The sequence below is a fragment of the Leptonotus elevatus genome, chromosome 20 (assembly GCF_054856555.1).
Source record: "Leptonotus elevatus isolate MCC_2025b chromosome 20, RoL_Lele_1.0, whole genome shotgun sequence".
NCBI lineage: Eukaryota > Metazoa > Chordata > Actinopteri > Syngnathiformes > Syngnathidae > Leptonotus > Leptonotus elevatus.
In genome coordinates, this window is record NC_141258.1 from 8,533,009 (window position 1) to 8,552,454 (window position 19,446).

The 19,446-nt window shown below is 41.7% G+C and overlaps 1 protein-coding gene across 9 annotated transcripts in view; it reads left to right on the plus strand.

Moving 5' to 3' along the window:
- Nucleotides 1-19,446, plus strand: part of tanc2b (tetratricopeptide repeat, ankyrin repeat and coiled-coil containing 2b) — an 88,603-nt gene that overhangs the window by 11,527 nt on the left and 57,630 nt on the right. For 4 of the 9 annotated variants that reach the window (XM_086064141.1, XM_086064144.1, XM_086064142.1 and 1 more), the window contains one exon: nucleotides 15,173-15,281. In XM_086064141.1, the coding sequence (XP_085920267.1) occupies nucleotides 15,215-15,281 (67 nt within the window). In that variant the 5' untranslated portion in view covers nucleotides 15,173-15,214. Of the gene's footprint in view, nucleotides 1-15,172; nucleotides 15,282-19,038; nucleotides 19,304-19,446 lie in introns of those variants that run through there. The other 5 variants (XM_086064138.1, XM_086064137.1, XM_086064140.1 and 2 more) reach the window with 2 other exon arrangements.

The window sequence follows — 19,446 nt, forward strand, 5'->3', positions numbered from 1 at the left end:
GTTGAGCCACCGTTGACCTTTGTAGCACACAACAAACACACACCGTTTAACAGCTGTCACTATTAGCGGATTGCTGTTAGCATACAGCCGCTAAAACAAATAGAAAAAAAAGCACTGTGGGTGAGAAATGGCCCGCGGGCCAGACGTTAGACACCCCTAAGCGTTAGTGCCTCCTTGAAGTTCCCATGTGTTGCCGAGGCGACACGACTTGACCCACCTACGCGCACACTGCCACTCTGTGGCACCTAAATGGGACGCTGTGTTCCCCGTCCTCCTCCGTGCATGCGCGCAGCGGGAGACCTCAGCCCGGCAGTGTGCAGCGGCATTCGCAGGTTAACGCGGTTGTAATTTGCCAAGCGTGTTTCTGCGCGAGGACAAGCAACGTCGTTGTTGTGAACACAGCTGTTTCCTTCAGCTTTGTTTGCAGAGGAGGGCGTGGTGGGCGGTGGGACTAAATAGAATAATTCCACGTGTGGGCCACCGCGTTAGCCTGTGATAATGTTTGGGATTTTTAAAGGAAGTCCTATGTTTAGCTTGAATCTTGTTCCTCTGCATACAGTGAAATAACGTGATAGCGACCTTGCGCTCAGCTGCTGCTTTTTAAACCCTCTCAGATGAAAACTTTGTTGTCACATCAAGCGGAGCGGGTTGCGTGTTCTTGCTCCGTTAGTTTAGCACGATTACAGTTTAGCATTAGCTTTGGTGTAACATCAAGCGGTGCAGGTTACGTGTTCCTCATTTGATTTAGTTAGCATGATTACTGTTAGCGTTGTTGTAACACCAAAAAGAACAGATTACGTGATACTAACTTTATTTGGTTAGCTAGTATGATTACAGTTTAGCATTAGCTTTGTTGTAACATCAAACAGAGCAGGTTATGTGTTCCTCATTTTATTTGATTAGCTAGCATGATTACAGATTGCCATTAGCCCTAGTCAGCGCTAGAGGAGTGCCCCGCTTCCCACCTCAGATTAAGGTCACCAATTTTAGGACTTGCTAGCTGATACAAAAAAAAAAGACTTGACTTTGACGTGGTATTCATGAGACTTGACACGAGTTCGACTTGAACTATGCGTCACTTGACAAGCTATTCCTGTTTACATTTGAAAATTTGCACTTTCAAGTCTACCATTTGCTTGGTTTTCAAAAGACAATATAATTTTTTTCCCGTGTAGTGCAATACATTTTGCAATCTCCAGGATTAGCATCTACCATTGGGCCATTGGTCGTGTCGTGGTTCTTGTGTTCCACACACAGGACCTTGTGAAGCTACGTGGCACAGTGCGTCTGCGCTCCAGGGCGGTTTCACGTTTCCCGCCCATGCGCACTACAAAAAAAGAAACAATCATGCGGATCAAAGACACACAAACAAATGTCAGCTGACTGACCGCAGCAGCATTGCAGCTGCACGGGCCGCTACTATGCACCCCCTCATCTTCGCCAGCATCCGCCAGAGAAACAATTCCTTTTCAATAAATGTTAAACAATCTGTTGATATGTTTACAAGCTGACATACATCCTTCAATATGTTTGAAAGTGCAGCGTATGTAAAAAAAAGTTCCTTTCTTTCAAGGTCTATACCAGGCCTGAGGCATAAGTGAACAAGGCGGCTGCTTGGGCCCCTGACCCCAAATGAAATTCTGCTTATGGTCCCATAAAGACTTAGGCTGGCACTGGTCCCATACCGCTGTGACCACTTGAATACATTGTTGCAGCAGTGTTCTGGGCAAGTAAAATATGTGTCAAACAAATAGTTGGAGAGCCACCAACCCCCCCACGTTCGTCAGTGAAATGTACTCAATGGCGATGGATGGGGTTGAAGTCCACTTATGAATTTACCAGCTTCCAACATGGTATCAGAGGCAGAAGGCTGCCAGCCGTTGAGCCCATGACCCAAGTGTTAACTTTTAACACCTGAGACACCTGAAAGTAAATGACGTGGCTGCGCTGATGTCGCCGTGCTAATTAGCCATTAATATAATAACAATTTCCCAAAGAGGCCTCTTGACTTACCTATCTAACGGGTAAATCCTCCAAATTCTTTCCCCACATATTTTCCTCTGAACCTCCAGGAGGGGGAAGCTCATGCGAATCTCTTGAGGCTGGAAAGATGGCGCCCGAGTCGTCCCTCAAGGTCAAGGTCGGCTGGTCTCGCAGTTGGTAACCCCTGGGGGGGGGAGGTCCACGCTCCCTAACAGCCTAATGAGCGTCTAATTGATATCCAGCTGGAAAACATCACAACCGCTTAATGCTGCTCGCGAGCAAAGCATATTCTATGCACTTTGAGTTGAGCCAGCGTGACACGGGAGGACGAGAGCATTCATTTTTAACACAGCAAACCCCCGGAGGTAATGACTAACAATCACACTGGCGGCTTAGGGAACTTGTTTTTTTTTCCCTTGCTCCCAAGACGACACTTTTGTGTTTTATTTCTGTCTGCCCCGTCTTATCTCCCAGACTACGAGAGACAGAAAGTGTGCTCGCGTCGCGACGGCCAAGCAACATTCGCCGTGACGCCTCACTCTTTATGAGTCGTAATGAAACGGGCTCAAAGGACGAGGCTAATCCGAAGCGGCGCGCTTGAGCCGTATCTCATTTGCCACGGCAGAAACGCAGACGCGGCCCCGCGGGGACGACCCTCCGACGTTTAATCAACAGTGAATGAGATCAAGCGAGCGGTCAAATGGAGCAGTAGATGCAAAAGCAGCCTCAGTGTCCCGATGGCCTTGGAGTTTTTTTCAGCTGCTACTACCAATCAAGACTTTACGAAATCCACTGCGCCTGTTCATCCTAATATTTTGACTTGAAGGTGCAAGGGGGTTGGGCCCACTTAAGATGGGCTCACACCTAAGGATTTTCACATCTCAGACTAAAAACGGAAGATTACTGGAGTCACAGTGCGTTCCCGTCATCTTGACGGTTTAAGTGGTAATCTCATCTGTTTTAGATGCGTCTTTTTCTAGTCTTGGCTCTACAACAATATCAAACCTGTTTGAAATTATCGTAAATCTTTCAGACTTTGCAGTGACCCAAGCAACAATCAATAGATGAGCGCTAACAAAACCAGGATCAGGAATTTCTATTAAGAGCCAAATGGGAAATATTTGTATTGCGGGAATAATGACTAAATAATCTCGTTGTAGTCTTGTGAATAGTGACACTGCAAAATTCACAGTCTTTGTAAAATATCAGTCTGAGACTGAGATGATAGTTTTTCAAGGGCCTTTTCCAAATCTTATCAACATCTTTTGATGTACAGTAAGCTTTAGTTGATTTGTCAACATGTTGAATTTACCACTCAGAAATGACAGATCTTAATTCAATTCATCGCCAATAGTAGCGTTTGGCATTACTAACATGGAAACCTCGTTGGAAAGCAACAGATGAGGAGGGCGCTCGGTCCCTGCTCAACCCTTTGTCGTCCCGCACCCCAACACACTCAACCAACATAAATCACCCTCACACACCTTCTTGTGAGAAATAAGACCTTGTAGAATTCGTACAAGAACATAGGGTTGCGAGTTGTAAAAATCCATTACTGCAACGCTTCCTTCCTCTTGTGATTATTTTTAAACATAAAACTGAAGTGAGTAGCAACCGTGTTGCCTGGGTTCCAGCTGTCTGCAGAGCAGTGAAGGTGTCGATTAGCCGACCTAGAGTTGACTATCATCTTAGCATCGAAAAAAATACGATTTTGTTCAACCCCGAGAAGATGTTTTTTTGGCCACTTCCAAAGGTCACACCGGAACAACCTCCATCTTAGGAATTCAGCAGCTCGTCACCAAATTCAAACCGGGTGTACAGAGACTGACCGAAGTGCAATGTCTAATTATGAAAGAAAGCTCCAACTACCAACCGAGATGTTACAAAATCCAGGTCACTTGTCCATCATAATCATAATCATTTTACTATTTCCAGAGGTTTTCATCTTGGCAGTGTTTCTGTCTGGCAGCAGAGTTTGATGATTTGTCGCCTCTTTGTCCAGTTGGCGCAAAATCTGTCACATATAGAACGGATACAAAATTAACAAAACATTTTTGTTAGTAGACTAGCAATTAGGTTGTGTTCAACCCTTGCCTCTCACATGCTGTGGTGGAGGAACCTTGTTGAACCATGAGCCGTCCGTGACGAGGTGAGTCGACCTTGCTTCGTCTTCATACACCCTCTGCCGTATTTCCTTAACCTTAAACGTATCAGCTTTCTTCTCTGGCTTTCTTCTTGTGCTCATTTGCATAATCAAACCTTCACACGGACGTTTGAGCAGACGAGGAGGAAAATTGGGCAAATATTTGCTCAAAGAGGACATGAGAAAGAAGTCAGTGGTATTTAAATATATTGACCGTTATGTTGCCAATCCTCACAATGGCTTCATTGAATTCTTCATTCAGCACCCGCAGGCAATTTATTTAGACTCCCATCAGCGGGTACTTCTTAATTACTGGACTCAATGCGGAGTTCACCCAGAGAGCAACACGGACGCGCACCCTCGAGGAAACACAATGATTGTGTTGCCGACTTCTTTGTGCCGCATTGACAATCGACTTCCTCGCTGCAAAGTTATGTACTAGTCAATTGGTGGAAGTGAACTGCTCTGGGACTGCGTGGGATTTTTGTCACCCCTGCAAATTGTTCCTCCCTTAATCAAATAAGGTGGCGAGGAAGACATGCAAAATAATCACCAACTGTCCAATCGGGAACTTTAATGAAATTATTGATTGGAGATAGCGCAGCTTCTTATCGCACGAGTCGCTTATCACATGATTGAAAAGCCGTGCTGAGATTTCAGTCTTTCTCTCATTAGCAGCTCACCATCTGATGACAAACTCATTGCTCAGACGGTTCCGCGGCCCTTAAACTCTCAATGTGTTACTTGTTTCATGTCTAGTCACCTCCTTGATGGGTTTGACAAGTGATTACTGTTCCACATGTAAGACCCTCTTACAAAACCAATGTCGCTTTGCGTTGAGGATTTGTTTGCATGCACTCAGTGGCTCAACTCTCAGGTTTAAATGGAACCAGTGATGGTTATTCTGAGCTATAAAGCATTGATTGCATCTACTTCCAGTCTTAAAATGAACGTACATTAGTCCCCGGGTATCACTGTTTATGAATTGACCTATTTGTGTTTTTCCTTTTACATCTGTAAGCCATTAATTTTATGGTTGGGTGGATGTTTTGGGATCATAATTTTGTGGTGTATTTACAGTTTCAACTAATAATTTCAGCAATTAGAATAATTTTTGAGGGGGTGTTAATTACTCATGGTTGTTCACTCACTGTTCCCGGCAGGGCTCGGTCTCTATTTCTGTATGTAAACAAGAACTTAGCATAACGCAAGCCAACATTAGCAGTATTTTTGTAGCGCTGTCGGACTTTAGCAAGCCTCCTGAGTCTCACCTGAAAAAAATGGATCTCGTCAATGCATTTTGCAGTACATTCGGGAGAGCTCAACCGGCCCTGCGGGATAATTCGGCCATCTATCAAGAAAGTCCTTTGTCAACAAGTAGAAGTGTGCGCTTTTATAGTGTTTTTGATGGAGGCTGGTGAATACGCAGCATTTGATGTCTCTCAACTTGCCGGCCGTAAAATTGGCTTAGAAATAAATCCAAGAGTCAAATCTTTAGCCTGTCTGGCGCTGCCTCAATCATTTCGAGTAAATGCGTTAAGGACATGGGTGTGAATGTGCTTCTAACTTCAGTGTCTTCTCGTGAAAAACAGATGCTTGCTTACTATTCAAGGTTCTTTCTAACTTCTGATACAAAGATTACGCCAAAACTAGCAATGATCCCAAGAAAAACTCAGCTCTGGACCAGGGGTGAGTAAAGGGGCTCGTATGAGAAACTGGAACACTTGCAGAGGACCTTGCCAACATGCTAACCTTAACTTTGTGTTATTAGCGATCACTGCGAGGTCCCTATTATTTCTGTATAAATTATTATTGAATGTTGCTAACATTAAGACAACTTCTGTCATTTTTGCTCGTCTCTTTTTGGGGAAAAATAGTTGTTAGTGGGGTCGGAAAAGTTGCTAACTTGGCAAGACTGGGGACGCAAGTCATAGTCCTTGCCTACTACCTCGCTTTTACTAGCGTCCACATGTGTGCGCATAAAACGCAAAAAACATCACATATTTTACTATTTGCTGGAGTTGTACTTTGCCGTGGTCTGCCCTAGACAGAGACACATTGACGAGAAATATGGTAGATGTTAATCATGACAGGACGCAAGGAAAAAGTGATCCATTTTGTTTTAAAGCCTCTATTTTGGGCGAATTTAATTTGCCCAAATGAGCCCCAAGGGAGGTTGTCTTATATATCTATTTTTCTCTGTCTCTCTGTGCGGCCCGGTACCAAATGGCCCACGGACCGGTGGATTGGTGGACCGGGTTTGACTGAATGATGCTCGTCTGCCCTAGCGAAATCCTGCCAAAGTACTTAAGTGCCTTTTTGCATACCCAAAAGGACACAGCTTAGAAAGCCACGTTGTGTTGTTATTGGTGGACTTCTTCTTGTGCAAAAGCGCCACTTGTCATGTAATTCACACGTGACCTAGACAAAGCACACTCAGACCTTTTGCCCCGAAGTGTCCGTCTTTCACCGTGATTGACGGCAGCCGGCGGGCGCGTGCGGTTGCATAAACGTGACATCCCCGCCGGCTCGCTGCCTCCCGTCGTCCTTGAATGGTGCGTGCGCTCGCCTTTGACGTGCTTACCTGGCGGGGCAGGAAAACGCAGTTAATAACGTCCTCGTGCCTCGGGTCCCTCGAGTCATGTCATCATCCTGCAAAATTGACGCATCAGAGTCTGAAGAGAAGACCTAGCATCCTGTTTTGGTTCGTAATACTACCTCTGAAGGTGGAATATTGTGGCAGGACGGTCAGGTCATTTTCACCCGCCTGTCCTAGCGTTCAAGAATTTATTTTGTTACGGAAAATCGGAAGGACTTTCAGGGTACGTTTCACCTATTGACGTGCCCCTTTGGTACTCTACCTCAGTGCCCTACCAGTTGGTCGGGGGTGCCAAAAAGCGCCTTTAAACATTTTTCTAAACCATGTGAAATATAATTTACCCCCTCGCTTATTAGATTTACAGACTTTGCCGTGATTTGTCACGCTTTGACCAATCAGACGCTCCAGGCTGTAAAGCTTCATGAGGACGATGATGAGTGTTGTCAGGTTGGCGAAGTAGATCTGAAGGAAGTTGTTTGCTCCCCAGGGGAAGTGTGTGTGTATGTGTGCCAGGGGTGTTGGGGGTGCTGGGCAAGCGATTGTTCAGTTGTGTTTCAGAAAGTATGTGTTATTTTTTGTAAGCTCAGTCCTTTTAAGGTGGTAGACCTACTATTTTGTAACTTTTGAAACTTAATGAGATGAAACGCTGCATTTGTTGCACAAGACAGGATACAGACTGACTATTGTCTTGATTTTTTTTTCTCAAGCTATTTTAGCGTAGTCTAATCCTAAAAACGTATCTGCCGGGCGTCTTGAAAGCTGGACACGGCACACTCGCCGCTGCCAGTGAGTTTTATAATCCAAGTCGTACATGAAAGGAGTCTGAGACTTTATGTTCACCCGTCACATGAGGAACTTTATATATTTTTTTCAGTCTGTCTCAGTTGAATGAGAAAGAAGACCTCACTTACTCACGTGTTAGTAGCCAAAAAACTCAAATTTGTGGCATTTGACATTTTGTTTGATGGCTTCATTTGATATTTTCTGAATCGCTTTTGTCTCTGCTTAATTTAGTTGCAAAAAAAAAATCGCCCATGCAAATGTAAGTAAATATTTGCATAATAGGACCCACACTGTAATATTTGTTTTCATAATCTCCCTGAAACACTGAAAGAGATGTAATATTTTTCAATCACGCTCTGCGTCGCTCTATTAAGTTTAATTACGCTACACTGTAAAAGAAAACACAGCTGTCCTGTTAGCATCTGGGCGAATTCTTTCGAGTACCTTCCTTTGGGAACGTCCATGCACACGTTTGTTTGAAAAAGCTCGGCGCCCTCGCCTATTCGCTATTGGACAGATGGGCCCAGCAAAGTGTCGCATTCCTTTCCACCACAATTCACCACATCAAAAAGGTACAGCAGGACTGCCCAGAGCAGGCACAACATATACATTACCATAAAAGTCTTAGCATTTTGTCGATTTTACCAATTAAGTTTATTATTAAGTTTTTATTTATGTATTTATTTATTTTGTTTAAGACTTTTGTCGGCACTTCTTAGTGGTTTGGTCTTACTTAATGCACTCCCGTCATTGGATACTCTTTAGTCCAGTTATTGACGGCAGCCTGCAATGAAAACAGACGTGTGTGTTTTGTGATTGGCTAACGTGCTAATTAGCTCATCCGCGCCGTCAATCTGCCATCAAGTGGAAGAGCGAGTCGTTTATGATGAATTTTCACTCCCACGCTGCCCTTTTTAATCTCCCCTGTCACTGTCACGCATTGAGACCCCGGAGGTACTGCCGCCCTTGCACAGCACTCTCATTGCACTCCACTCGTCGTTATGTCGCCATGCTACACAGTGGATGCAAAGAAGTACAACACATGACAACTAAAAAGCCCTACAATAGTTTCAGATTTTTTTTCAGAGTAGGGTTTCAAGGCAAAATTGTTTTTTTCAATAAATTGTTAAGGTTTTAAGAACAGGGTTTTGAAACTGGATTAGGGCTTCACAATCTGGGTTACTATTTCAAATTCATGTTTGAAGCCTGGGTTAGCGTTTTAAATGAGGGTTTAAAAGCAAATGTAGTGTTTCAAATTATGATTTCAAAGCCTGAATCAGTGTTTCAAATTACGATTTGTTGGGTTTCAAATAAGAGTTAAGATTTAAAAGTTGGGTTTTCGAAAAAAAACAACGTTGGTTTTCAAGACAGATTTAGGGTTTCACACTTGGGGTTGGAGTTTCCAATTTAGCGGTAAGGATTTTTTTATATTGATTCTCGGCCGATTAATAAAAATAAAAAAATTTCCATGAGAAAAATAACTTTTTAAAAGTTATGTAAAATATATGAATTACAGTCTAAAAACACTTTGTCTTTGTTTATCTTTACAAAAGAGAGAAAAATCGCACAAAATTCAACCTGATTGCTGTCCAAAAATCTAGTCTCTGATTTGACGATTTTTGTTTGTTAGGGTTTTGACCCATTTGTATGCATTTCAAATTAGGGTTTCAAGCCTGGTTTAGGGTTCCAAAGTAGGGTTGGGGATTAGTGCTTTGACGTCCATGTTAAAAGTGACTTGTACACTTTCTTTCCTCCGTCTTTTTAATTCTCGCACTCATTCAGGCCAGGGGCTCCTTTTTGAAACGTCTTCATGCAAATGTGTGCCGGCGTTGATTACCTGCCATGAGCGGGGTGACCTTCCCGCCCCATTTCACGAGGGCTCCTCCTCCTCTCCCTCTTAAACGGCTGCCCTGTTTGTTCAGAGCAGCACAAGGGCGGCCGGGCTCAGCTAAATTCATGCGAACGAGCGGACGTGACGGACACCTCGGCGGCGAAAGGCAACGTTTTCAATTAGGTTTCCGTCCGTCAGCCGAGCGCCGCTTTTGTCGCACTGCCCTAGTCGCCAGCAGGTTTAGCGGCGAGCGCTCGTCATGCAGAGTGGATTTACGAGCGGGATTCTTGTCTTGTTTAATTTCGCAGAACAGGAATTCAGGAGTATTGTTGGTTTCAAATTGTGGTTAGGGTTTGAAGCATGGGTTCGGTTTTCAAAATATGGTTTCAAGCATGAGTTAAGAGATCAAATTTTAGTTTCAAATGAGGGTTATTTTTCCAATTAAGGTTTCAAATCAGGGTTAGAGGTTCAAGCTAAGGTTTAGTTTTCAAATTGGGTTTGAAATCTGTGTTAGGATTCAAAGTAGGGGTTCGAAACAGGTTCAGGGTTTCATACAAGGGTTTGTGCTTCAATTTAGGGTTTCAAAATAACGTTTGGGTTTCAAGTTAGTGTTTCAAGCATGGATCAAGGTTTCAAAGTCAGGTTTGAAGCCAATATCAGGGTTTCAAACATGGTTTGGGGTTTGAAGCAAGCGTTGGGGTTCCAAAGTAGGGTTTCAAGCCTGGGTCATGGGTTCAAATTGGAGTTTCATGTCAGGTCAGCGTTAGAAGTTGAGGTTAAAATCTGGTTAGGGTTTCAAGCCAAGTTTTGTTTTTCAGAGTGAGGTTTGAAATTCTAAAGTAGGGTTTCAAGCATGGGATCCATTTTCAAATTGTGCTTTCAAGACAGGGTTATGGTTTCCATATCAAATGAAGGTTGAAATTGGGTTAAGGTTCTGATAAACGTTTTGAACTATGATTAGGGTTTGAAGCAAGTATTATGGTTTCAAATTATGGTTTTAAGTCAATGATAGGGTTTCATTAAGGGGTTCACTTTGTGGTTAGAGGTTGAAGACATAAGTATTGTTTTAAACTAAAGGTTCCAGTGAGTCATGGTTAGGGTTTCAAGCAAAAGGTTTGGGTTTCAAATCTGGGTTAGGGTATCCTTGAGGTAGCATTTTCTTTTTTTTTTATATATGTATCGCTGTGTGTAGCACACATCTGTCAGCACACACACCTCGGAAGAACCCAAACCCTTTGCCAAATGTGGTTTTCTGCGTGTTGGTCACAGATGGTCTTCTGACATTGATTCTCATGCGTCAGCAGCACACTTTTTATTTGGAAGCATTGTCCTTTTGCTGCACTTTTAGCAGTAATAAAATGTCTGTCAAACTGACACGTTCGCCTCTGCTCGTAAAAAGACAAACAAAAGAGCTTTAAAAAAAACGCTGCGACTGTGCCTCACAGTATTTAGAGGCAAAAAGTCACCTTCAATAATTCAACGGGATATTAAATTACACTGAACGTGTATGTTATTACCAACAACTCCTCTTTGTGTGTGTGTGTGTGTGTGTGTGTGTGTGTGTGTGTGTGTGTGTGTGTGTGTGTGTGTGTGTGTGTGTGTGTGTGTGTGTGTGTGTGTGTGTGTGTGTGTGTGTGTGTGTGTGTGTTTATCAAGCAGTGTGTGACTTTAAATGGAGTGTCTGTGCATGTTTGAGGAAAATTAGTTGATGATTGACTGTTTTATTTTAGGACTGTGTTGTTCGGTCATGTAGTTGTTATTCATTTCAATTAGCTTTCAACTGGAAAATTGCATCAGACAAATTGCTTACCTTTGCTAAGAAACAGACAAGAGTTTTGAAGCCTGGGTTAGTATTGCAAATCAAGGTTAGGGTTTTACAATAGGGGTTCGAGCCTGGGTTTGAGTATTTTAGAGTTTAGTTTGAAGGATTTCAAACCATGCTTATGGCAGGGTTTCCGTTTCTATTAAGGTAGCGGCGATGGGCTGCTGCTCCTAAATCCGAGCTGCGGCTCCTTCGAGTCCCAAAAAAAGAAGAAAAAAAACCTCCTTCGCGCTGAGCCAACGGCATTACTGGCTTCGAGAACCAATTACTTCTGTAACGTTCGTCTTAACGTTTGGACCTTTTTCATATCACCAACAGTTTCAAACCAAGGCTAGATTTTCAGTATTGGTTTAGGTTCTAAAGTTTTGGTTTCAACTAGCCTGGGTTAGGATTTCAGGTTACTGTGTCAAATCTGGGTTATGGTTTCAAGTTACAGTTTCAAGGCACGCGTTAGGGTTTCAAGTCAGGGTCAAGGTTTTTTAAATGAACTGACAGTCAACTTTGGGAGCATTTCAGAGAGTGTTTTGTCAGTTCAACATTTTGTATGACAAAAACAACAAAACCACGCGTATTCCCTCTGTTATGATGTCTTGGCTAACTCTCCAGATTGCGTCTGCATGCGTTCCTCTCACATGACTTTTAATTTGCAGGCCGGTGGGGGTAATGGGAGATAAATCCAATGGGGGTGCCCTGCAAACGTGCCCTTTGCCATTAAAGAAGCTTTATTGATTGTAAATAAGCTTAGTAATTAATGGATGGGGCAGCCGGGAGGACCTTGGGGGAGGGCGGCCGCCTGCATGCACCTGCTGTAAGCTTGCATGTCTTTTGTTCTAGTCTGACATGCTTTGCCTCTGATGTACAACATCGTAATGACTGTATGACACTTGTTCCTTGACTAATAATTTTAAACATGGCTAGAAATTATCCACACAGTCAAAATAGGTCCATGACAGGATCAGTCATGTGTGCAGTGTATAGTACACGTCACATTATTAATGCAATTTCTCCTTTCAGTAGTAACAGAAATGAACAAAGCTGCTAGAAATAATCCACAGTGGAAATGATTCCATGGCATGCTCGGTCACACATGTCTGTGACATGCTATAATGTGATTTCTTCTGCTACCATTTATTCTTGATAACCTCCACCTTGCCCAATAGAAATAGGACAATCCACAAAGTAAAAATAAATCCATGATGTCAGTCACTTGTGCGCAATTTATGTTTATACTTAATGTGATTTTTATTGTGAATTTATTCATGATTACCGCCATGTTGCACAATAGAAATCAAAGGAATAATAGAATATAATTTAAAGCGTCAAACAATAGTACAAGGCATGCTCTGTCACACATGGGTGCAATGTTTTCATATATTGTACATTTTATAATATGTCCTTTGCCAGTTAGTCATGATATCACCACTTTGCACAAAATAATTAAACAGAATGACTAAAAACAATCCACAGAGAACATTAGAAGTAAACAGACGAGCTAGAAATAATACACAGTCAAAACTCAAAATAGTTGTATGACATGCCTGTCCAAGAATTTTTTCTTGATAACCACCAGTTTATGCATTAGAAATAGATAGAACAAGTCAAATAGAAGTCCATAACACATTTGATCCCAAAGGCGTCATACAATCACTGTTATGCAAATTTTCTTTGCAAATTATTCTGAATAACCACCAACTTTCACCATAGAAATAAACAATCAAGTCAAAATAATAAAAGTTCATTGTTTGCTCCATAATATTCATGCACAAACAATGTACGTGTAATGATTAATGTGATTATTCCTCTTGAACAGTTATTCATCATAACTGCCACTTTCACAATAAAAATAAAATAAATAACGAGAAATAATCCACAGAATAAAAAAAAAAATCAGTTACTAAAATGTAATTGTCTCAACTAGTGATTTAATGATGCAATTTCTCCACTTGCCAGTTATTCTAGATAACCATCATCTTCTGCAATAGACTAGAAATAATCCACAAAATCAGAAATTACTCCATGGTTTGCCCTATCACATGTGCATTCACAATGTTCATCTGATCACTTCTCTCGCAAATTATTCATGATATCAACCATTTTACACTACTGAAGAAAAATAAACAACAACTTGAAATAATCTACAGCGTAAAAAAAATAAAATAAAAGTCCATTGCGGCATGCTGCTCTCAAGCATCCACCAAGATGGTCTGCATCCGCTGACGCATTTCGCCCGCCCGAGCATGCTGCTTCTTGGCTTTCCTTCACGTGGCCGGCACGCCGGGTCAGAGAGAGTGGGAATGAGCACTCGTCACTCGTCCTCCTCCTCTCTCGCTTCTCCTTCTCACTGGAATACAAAGAAGCTCCCGGACGTTTGTAACCATTAGCCGAGCAAATTCAAATGTCTGTTGACGTCGCTCCAGTGACTTTGCACGCATCGCCGCCTCCTCCGTGTTCTCGTCATCATGCATCATTCACGTGCATTCGAAGCAACGGCGCTATTGTTCTGTTCGGATTACTGCCTTGTTGCATATCACAGCTTCCAGTCACGAGTACCAATCTTCTTGGACGAAGTAGACGGTCTGAATTGGACCCGCGTTTGTGACCCGCCACAGCAAAATGAGTCACAGTCACCCAAAGATCAAAAATTAGGATATGGCATAATCAAGAATTAATGAATTAGACCAATCAGAGGCCATCATTTTGGGATCATAAACATCAACATAGCAACAGTTACTATGCTAGACTTCATGGCAATTGTTTTTGGAAAATCCTGTTTATTCCCAACCCAATTTGAGCTCATTTTAAAATGACTACGGAATTAGCAAAAGAGAACAATCAGCTTTTATTCTGTTAGCCGTATCTTGGGGATTCTCCGTGTGGATCTTCAACGGCAAGGTAATAGCGATTGTTTTGCTATATTTTGAGATAATTCCTTCTTTGTTGAGTGTGTTTTAGTCTGACCTACTGAAACATTATTGCCTCGTATCTCGGAATCGACCTCATTTTGCTATGGAATGGCATATTTTGCTGTGGTCATTACGTCATGACCCACTTTGTCAAATTTATTTTCCTTTCAAACATGTGTGACAATCACCCAGTACAATAGACTTACACATAAATCATATTCAACACAACTCAGAAGGAACATGAAATAGAAAAGTGACATTAAATGAGAAGAAATCCTCCAAAATGGATATAAAAAACAATACATAAAAATATTATAAATATATACTGTAAAAACAAATATATATCATCAATATGGCACTCGGCATCCAACTTGAATAATGTGTATAAGTAAGAGAAAAGAAAATCCCCCCCCCAAAAAATACATTAATGAAAGAAATAAAAAAGAATGATCAATATAAGAGAAATGTTTATATATATTTTTTAATGAAAGCCAAGTCCAACAATAGATGCACATTAAATATTTTAATTAAAGTTAAATAATTTTTTTTTAATTTTTGGCAACTTTTGTTATGTGTAAGAAGTAATAAATGTAAAATTAAATTTAGCGTAGATCTAAAATAATTTCCCAAATACAAAAAAATGATTACCGTAATAGGCAAATATAATAAATGTATATATGAAAGCCGTAGTCACAGAATGGATGTTCATTAAATATTTAAAGCATTTTTTTTCTGCTCAGCGTAGCATTTTGGCTCCTAAACAATTGGTGCAAATGTTTTCTGGAGAATTTAAAATCAACTGTATTGTTTAAACACAAGCAATAAACACAAGAAATAAATTCTACAAAAGTGCCAAAGTTATTGAAGTGCTAGCTACCATGATGGAAAACCTTACATTATTTACTTTACACCTATACAACTATTCGCACTATTACTTTATATTATACAATATGAATTATAATGTATTACTGGTCTCTTTGGGTTCTTAAGACCCATTTAGGCTGCAAACTCAATTAATTGTGCCCTCTACAGGCATGACGACTAAATAACAACCGTGCTTGGGCATAAGCAATCAAAAACAAATCATTCTCTTTCTCCTCCTTGACAGATTGTGGTGCGGTCCGGGTCCGACGCATCCGGCCATCCCACCATGTTCCGGAACAGCTTGAAGATGCTGCTCACAGGTGGCAAGGCCAACCGCAAGAGTCGTGGCAGCGGTGAGTCAAATGGCTTTCTCGCACTCTAATCTGATTTCACTTGGACCTTTTTCATAAATCGGCAGTTGAGTTTTCGCATTCCGTCCCTCTCGTGTTGCCATGGGGACGGGGCGGACTAGTGCGTCTCAGCCGCCTGACAGGACAATTAGAGCTTGTGGCATGGCTTGATTGGAAAATGAGAAAAGGGGTTGAAGGTGTACTTGTCTTGACGAGCACTTGCACGGCTAATTAGCATGTTAGAGTGACGCCGGCGACACACAAGAAGCTCATACTTGCATCGGAAGCCCAAATTAGTTTGGATTATTGAAGGAAAAAAATGTGAATACAAATTTTGAATAATAAAAAAAAATCTTGGAAGCAAGCCACTTCCTGGTTTAAGGGAGGTGATTTAAGATGACATCACTGGAGACGTTTAGTAAACACAAAGTTTTATGCAACATTTCGGTCATGTGGGCCGGTCAGCCAGTCATCAGTGTGTTTCTTGTGACGTAGTCACATATGTTAAGCAGCCAATTAGAAGCCTGTATACTGAATAGAGGCACCCGATTGGCTGTATAACCCATAACATGGAAGTGGAGCGCTGTAGTGTCGCTGGTCGCGTAAAAACAAAACAAAGATATTTTAAGCAGAACGCTTCATTAGACCATGACAAATATATATATATATTTTTTTTTGCATCAACATCATCCGGCATATTTGGCGGCGGGTCGCTAGTTGCCAACCTCTGACATAAGATGATATGAATGGCTCTTTTCTTTTCCTTATAACTAATATCTTGTTCAATCTTTCACATTAGCCTGATCCAACGTAGACATTTATCATTGTTGCTCTTTGGTTTCCAGAAAAGGAATAAACTTAACACCCGTTTCCAGATGCTCGTGATATCTGTCATCACTATTCCACGAACTGTGATTGCGATGCTTCACCACGATTTACGTCGGAACAAACTTTATATGCCTCCTAATCAAAGCTGTTTTTCGCTTTGATTTGTACTGCTGAGCGATAATCGGTTTCAGCAGGCTTTTAATACGACACAGTTGTTGGAAATTTATGTCCGAGCGAACCTTTATATGCCATAAAAATCAAAGTAGGTTTGTTTAAGGTAGTGTTTTCTGGAAAGGAAACGCGCACGTAACTATGATATAGGAAGTTACGATTGATCTACTCAGTCACGTGACTCACTCTTACAGGAAGGTCAATTAACACAAATAAAACGTCACTTTTTTCACTGACGTTCCTGTCCAAATACTTGAATGAAAAGTCAGCCAGTTGTCTAGACCGCGTAGGAGGAGCTTGACAGAAGATGGCATCGCTGCCCTTCATCGCAGCGCGCTAATTGACGGCTCATCTTACACCGCGGGAGGACAGTTGGTGAGTGATTACTACAGTGAGCACTACATTTGCGCCGTAACGTTTACTTAAGTAACTTTTGGGATAAATTATACTTGTTAGAGTAGTTGTAATGCAACGTACGTTTTTACATTTTCTTGAGTATTAATATTAAGAAAAATGCTACTGTTACTTCATTAACTGATTACTCACACGTCTCCCTGGCAACAACTACTTTGTCATTTGTGTATGCCTAAAAATGGCAACATTTCAGCCTACAAGAAATTCATTTTGAATTTGAGGAAACAATGTGGTCTACTCCGTAATCTCAGCCTGGCGAACCTATTGGGCTATTTCATGAGTATAAAGATATTTAATTAAAGACCATTTCTTTGGACCGGATGCGTTATTCATAAAGATCTGCATTTGCTCGTTTCTATTTAAATTTTTTCCCATTTGATGCTGCGTTGAAAAAATAGTTACTCACCGGTTACTCAGTATTTTTCACTGAATCCTTTGTCTTACTCTAATATTTATTTGGAGGACTACTTTGTAATTTTACGTGAGTCATATTGCAATTTTTGGCTGTTCTACCAACCTCTACTTTGCAGCCATTTTTTTAATATTTTTGACATAAACAAGAGGGTCCAAATATTCAAAAGGTACAATACAGTGCTACAGCAATCATCCACCATCATCACCGTCACATGATCGACCCCACTGGACCTAATCCAGCGAGTGACAGATTGGCGCCCGCTGATCCACAGACGCTCCGCTTCCTTCCTGTGCCATCCGACCAAGGGAGGTGGAGCGCCATGAATGGAGCGAATGTGGCCCAGCGGCCAGGCGTGAATGGGCAAAATATCATTGATGTCCAGTAACCAGAATGTGTCTCCAAATGTAGAATTTTGAGTGGTTGATGGAGGTCAAACTGTGACCTACGTCAACCACTCAAAATGTAGCGAAAAAGGCACTTCCAAGTTGTTTTCATTTCGGTTTTTCACCATAGGAGTGAATGTAAATCCCCCTTCACGCTATATGACTCTAATTAATGAGCATTTTGTTAAATGGATCTCAATGTGTTAGTGATTTGACTCTATAAACTTTTCAGAATTGTGTAGCCTACTTTTTGAGGCATCATATGTCATCTCAAATCATCTCTCGTTTGGACTTAGACAGGAAATAGAAAATGTATCCTGATTCTTGTCCCATCAAGTCACCGTGACACGTGGATCTTTAGCAAAAAGGGAAATGTATTGACTTAATTTGTACCAGGAGCATGTGGGCAGAGTGGAGCGTGGGTACTAAAGAAGAAGAAGAAGATGCAGCGCCTGTCTCCTCCTCTTCCTCCTCCGCACTCTGATTGCAGCGTCATTGCCGCGCTGGTGTTGGCGTTTCCTCCTGTCCCACTTTGGGCCTTCGGCTTTAAAATTGAACACTTTTATACTCTTCTAATAGATTCAGAACAAATAAAGGCTAAAGTTATGAGACCGTTTAATGCTAAATTGGCTCTGTCACATACAAGTGTTTAAGGTGTCAGGAGCTAGCTAGCTTGTTAGCACTTAGCACAGTCACTTTTTTTTATATTTATCTTAATATTTTTTATGTTATAATTTTTCTTTATTTTGTACCAAAAAATACATCTTTTGAATAATCGTCATTTCAATAATTACCTAAATATATATATTTTTTTCATAATCCAGCAGCCTTAGTTCTTGCCTCGCGCGAACAACTCTTCATGAGAAAGGACTGTGAGAATGCTGGAGGGGGGGTGCGACATTAGTTTTACTCTTATGTATCGGTGCCATCGGGCAGAAACCACAAAAACGGCATGTTTGTTGAGACACTTAAAAAAGACCTAAAAATACGTTTATTGACACTGAATTGTAGTTGTGTGACACATGACATCGACATTATTATCATTATTGTTCTAATGTTAGTAGCTATTGCTAATCTGTGCTAACGGTACAGCTCTGCTTACCTTTTAGCTGTGACGTGATAATGCTTTGGCTGTCACAGAGGTTCTTTCATTCTGGATCTTGGTCCATACCATTGGCTGGTTATTATGGTAATTAAGCTCCACTGTTCTGTATCAGTTTAGCTTAAAACCAAAACATTTACAGCATGTAATAAGTCTTATATTGTTTATTGTAATACAAATGTATTGCTTGTGTTTGTAAAAAATAAAATACATGCGAAGAGGGCCTTGAAAAAATTTAAATTAAATCGCAATTGCAATATTGAGGGAAAAATATCGCAATGACATTATTTAAAAAAATTATTCAGCCCTACTCTTGATGAACGAGTGAAGGAATTCTGCTGCTGGCGGAAGAAGCAGAGGATGATGGTGTGGAGGAGGAGGAGGAGGAGCAGGAAGAGGGGGTGCGAGCTTGTTTCCGTCTGCGTGTGTTTGTGCGTGTGAGCTGAAGCGCGACTCGCTGAGTGGATGCGTCCTGACACCTGGCGCTCCCTCACTCGCCGCTCACATTCTCTCCTCTCCGGGCTTGTCTGGTCCGTCCTCCGCCTCCTCCTCTTCCTCCTCCCTTTATCTTTTGTCCCCTCTCTCTCTTTCGCTCCATCCGTTATTCCGCCTCGGTTCTCCGCCGGCGTCCGCTTCTTTTGTGTCGGGATCTCGCCTCGCCATGGTGCAGGATTTTTACGGCTCGGGGCGACGAGGCGCTCGGCTGACAAAGGTGAGCCGCAGGGATCGGGTTGTCAGGGTGAATGGATGAATGAATGAACGAATGGATGGAGGAAAGGGCGGGTTGAGCAAGCTCTCATCTGTTGCTCATTTCTCGGGATTTATTGGCAGCACATCTCAGCTCAACTCGTGAGT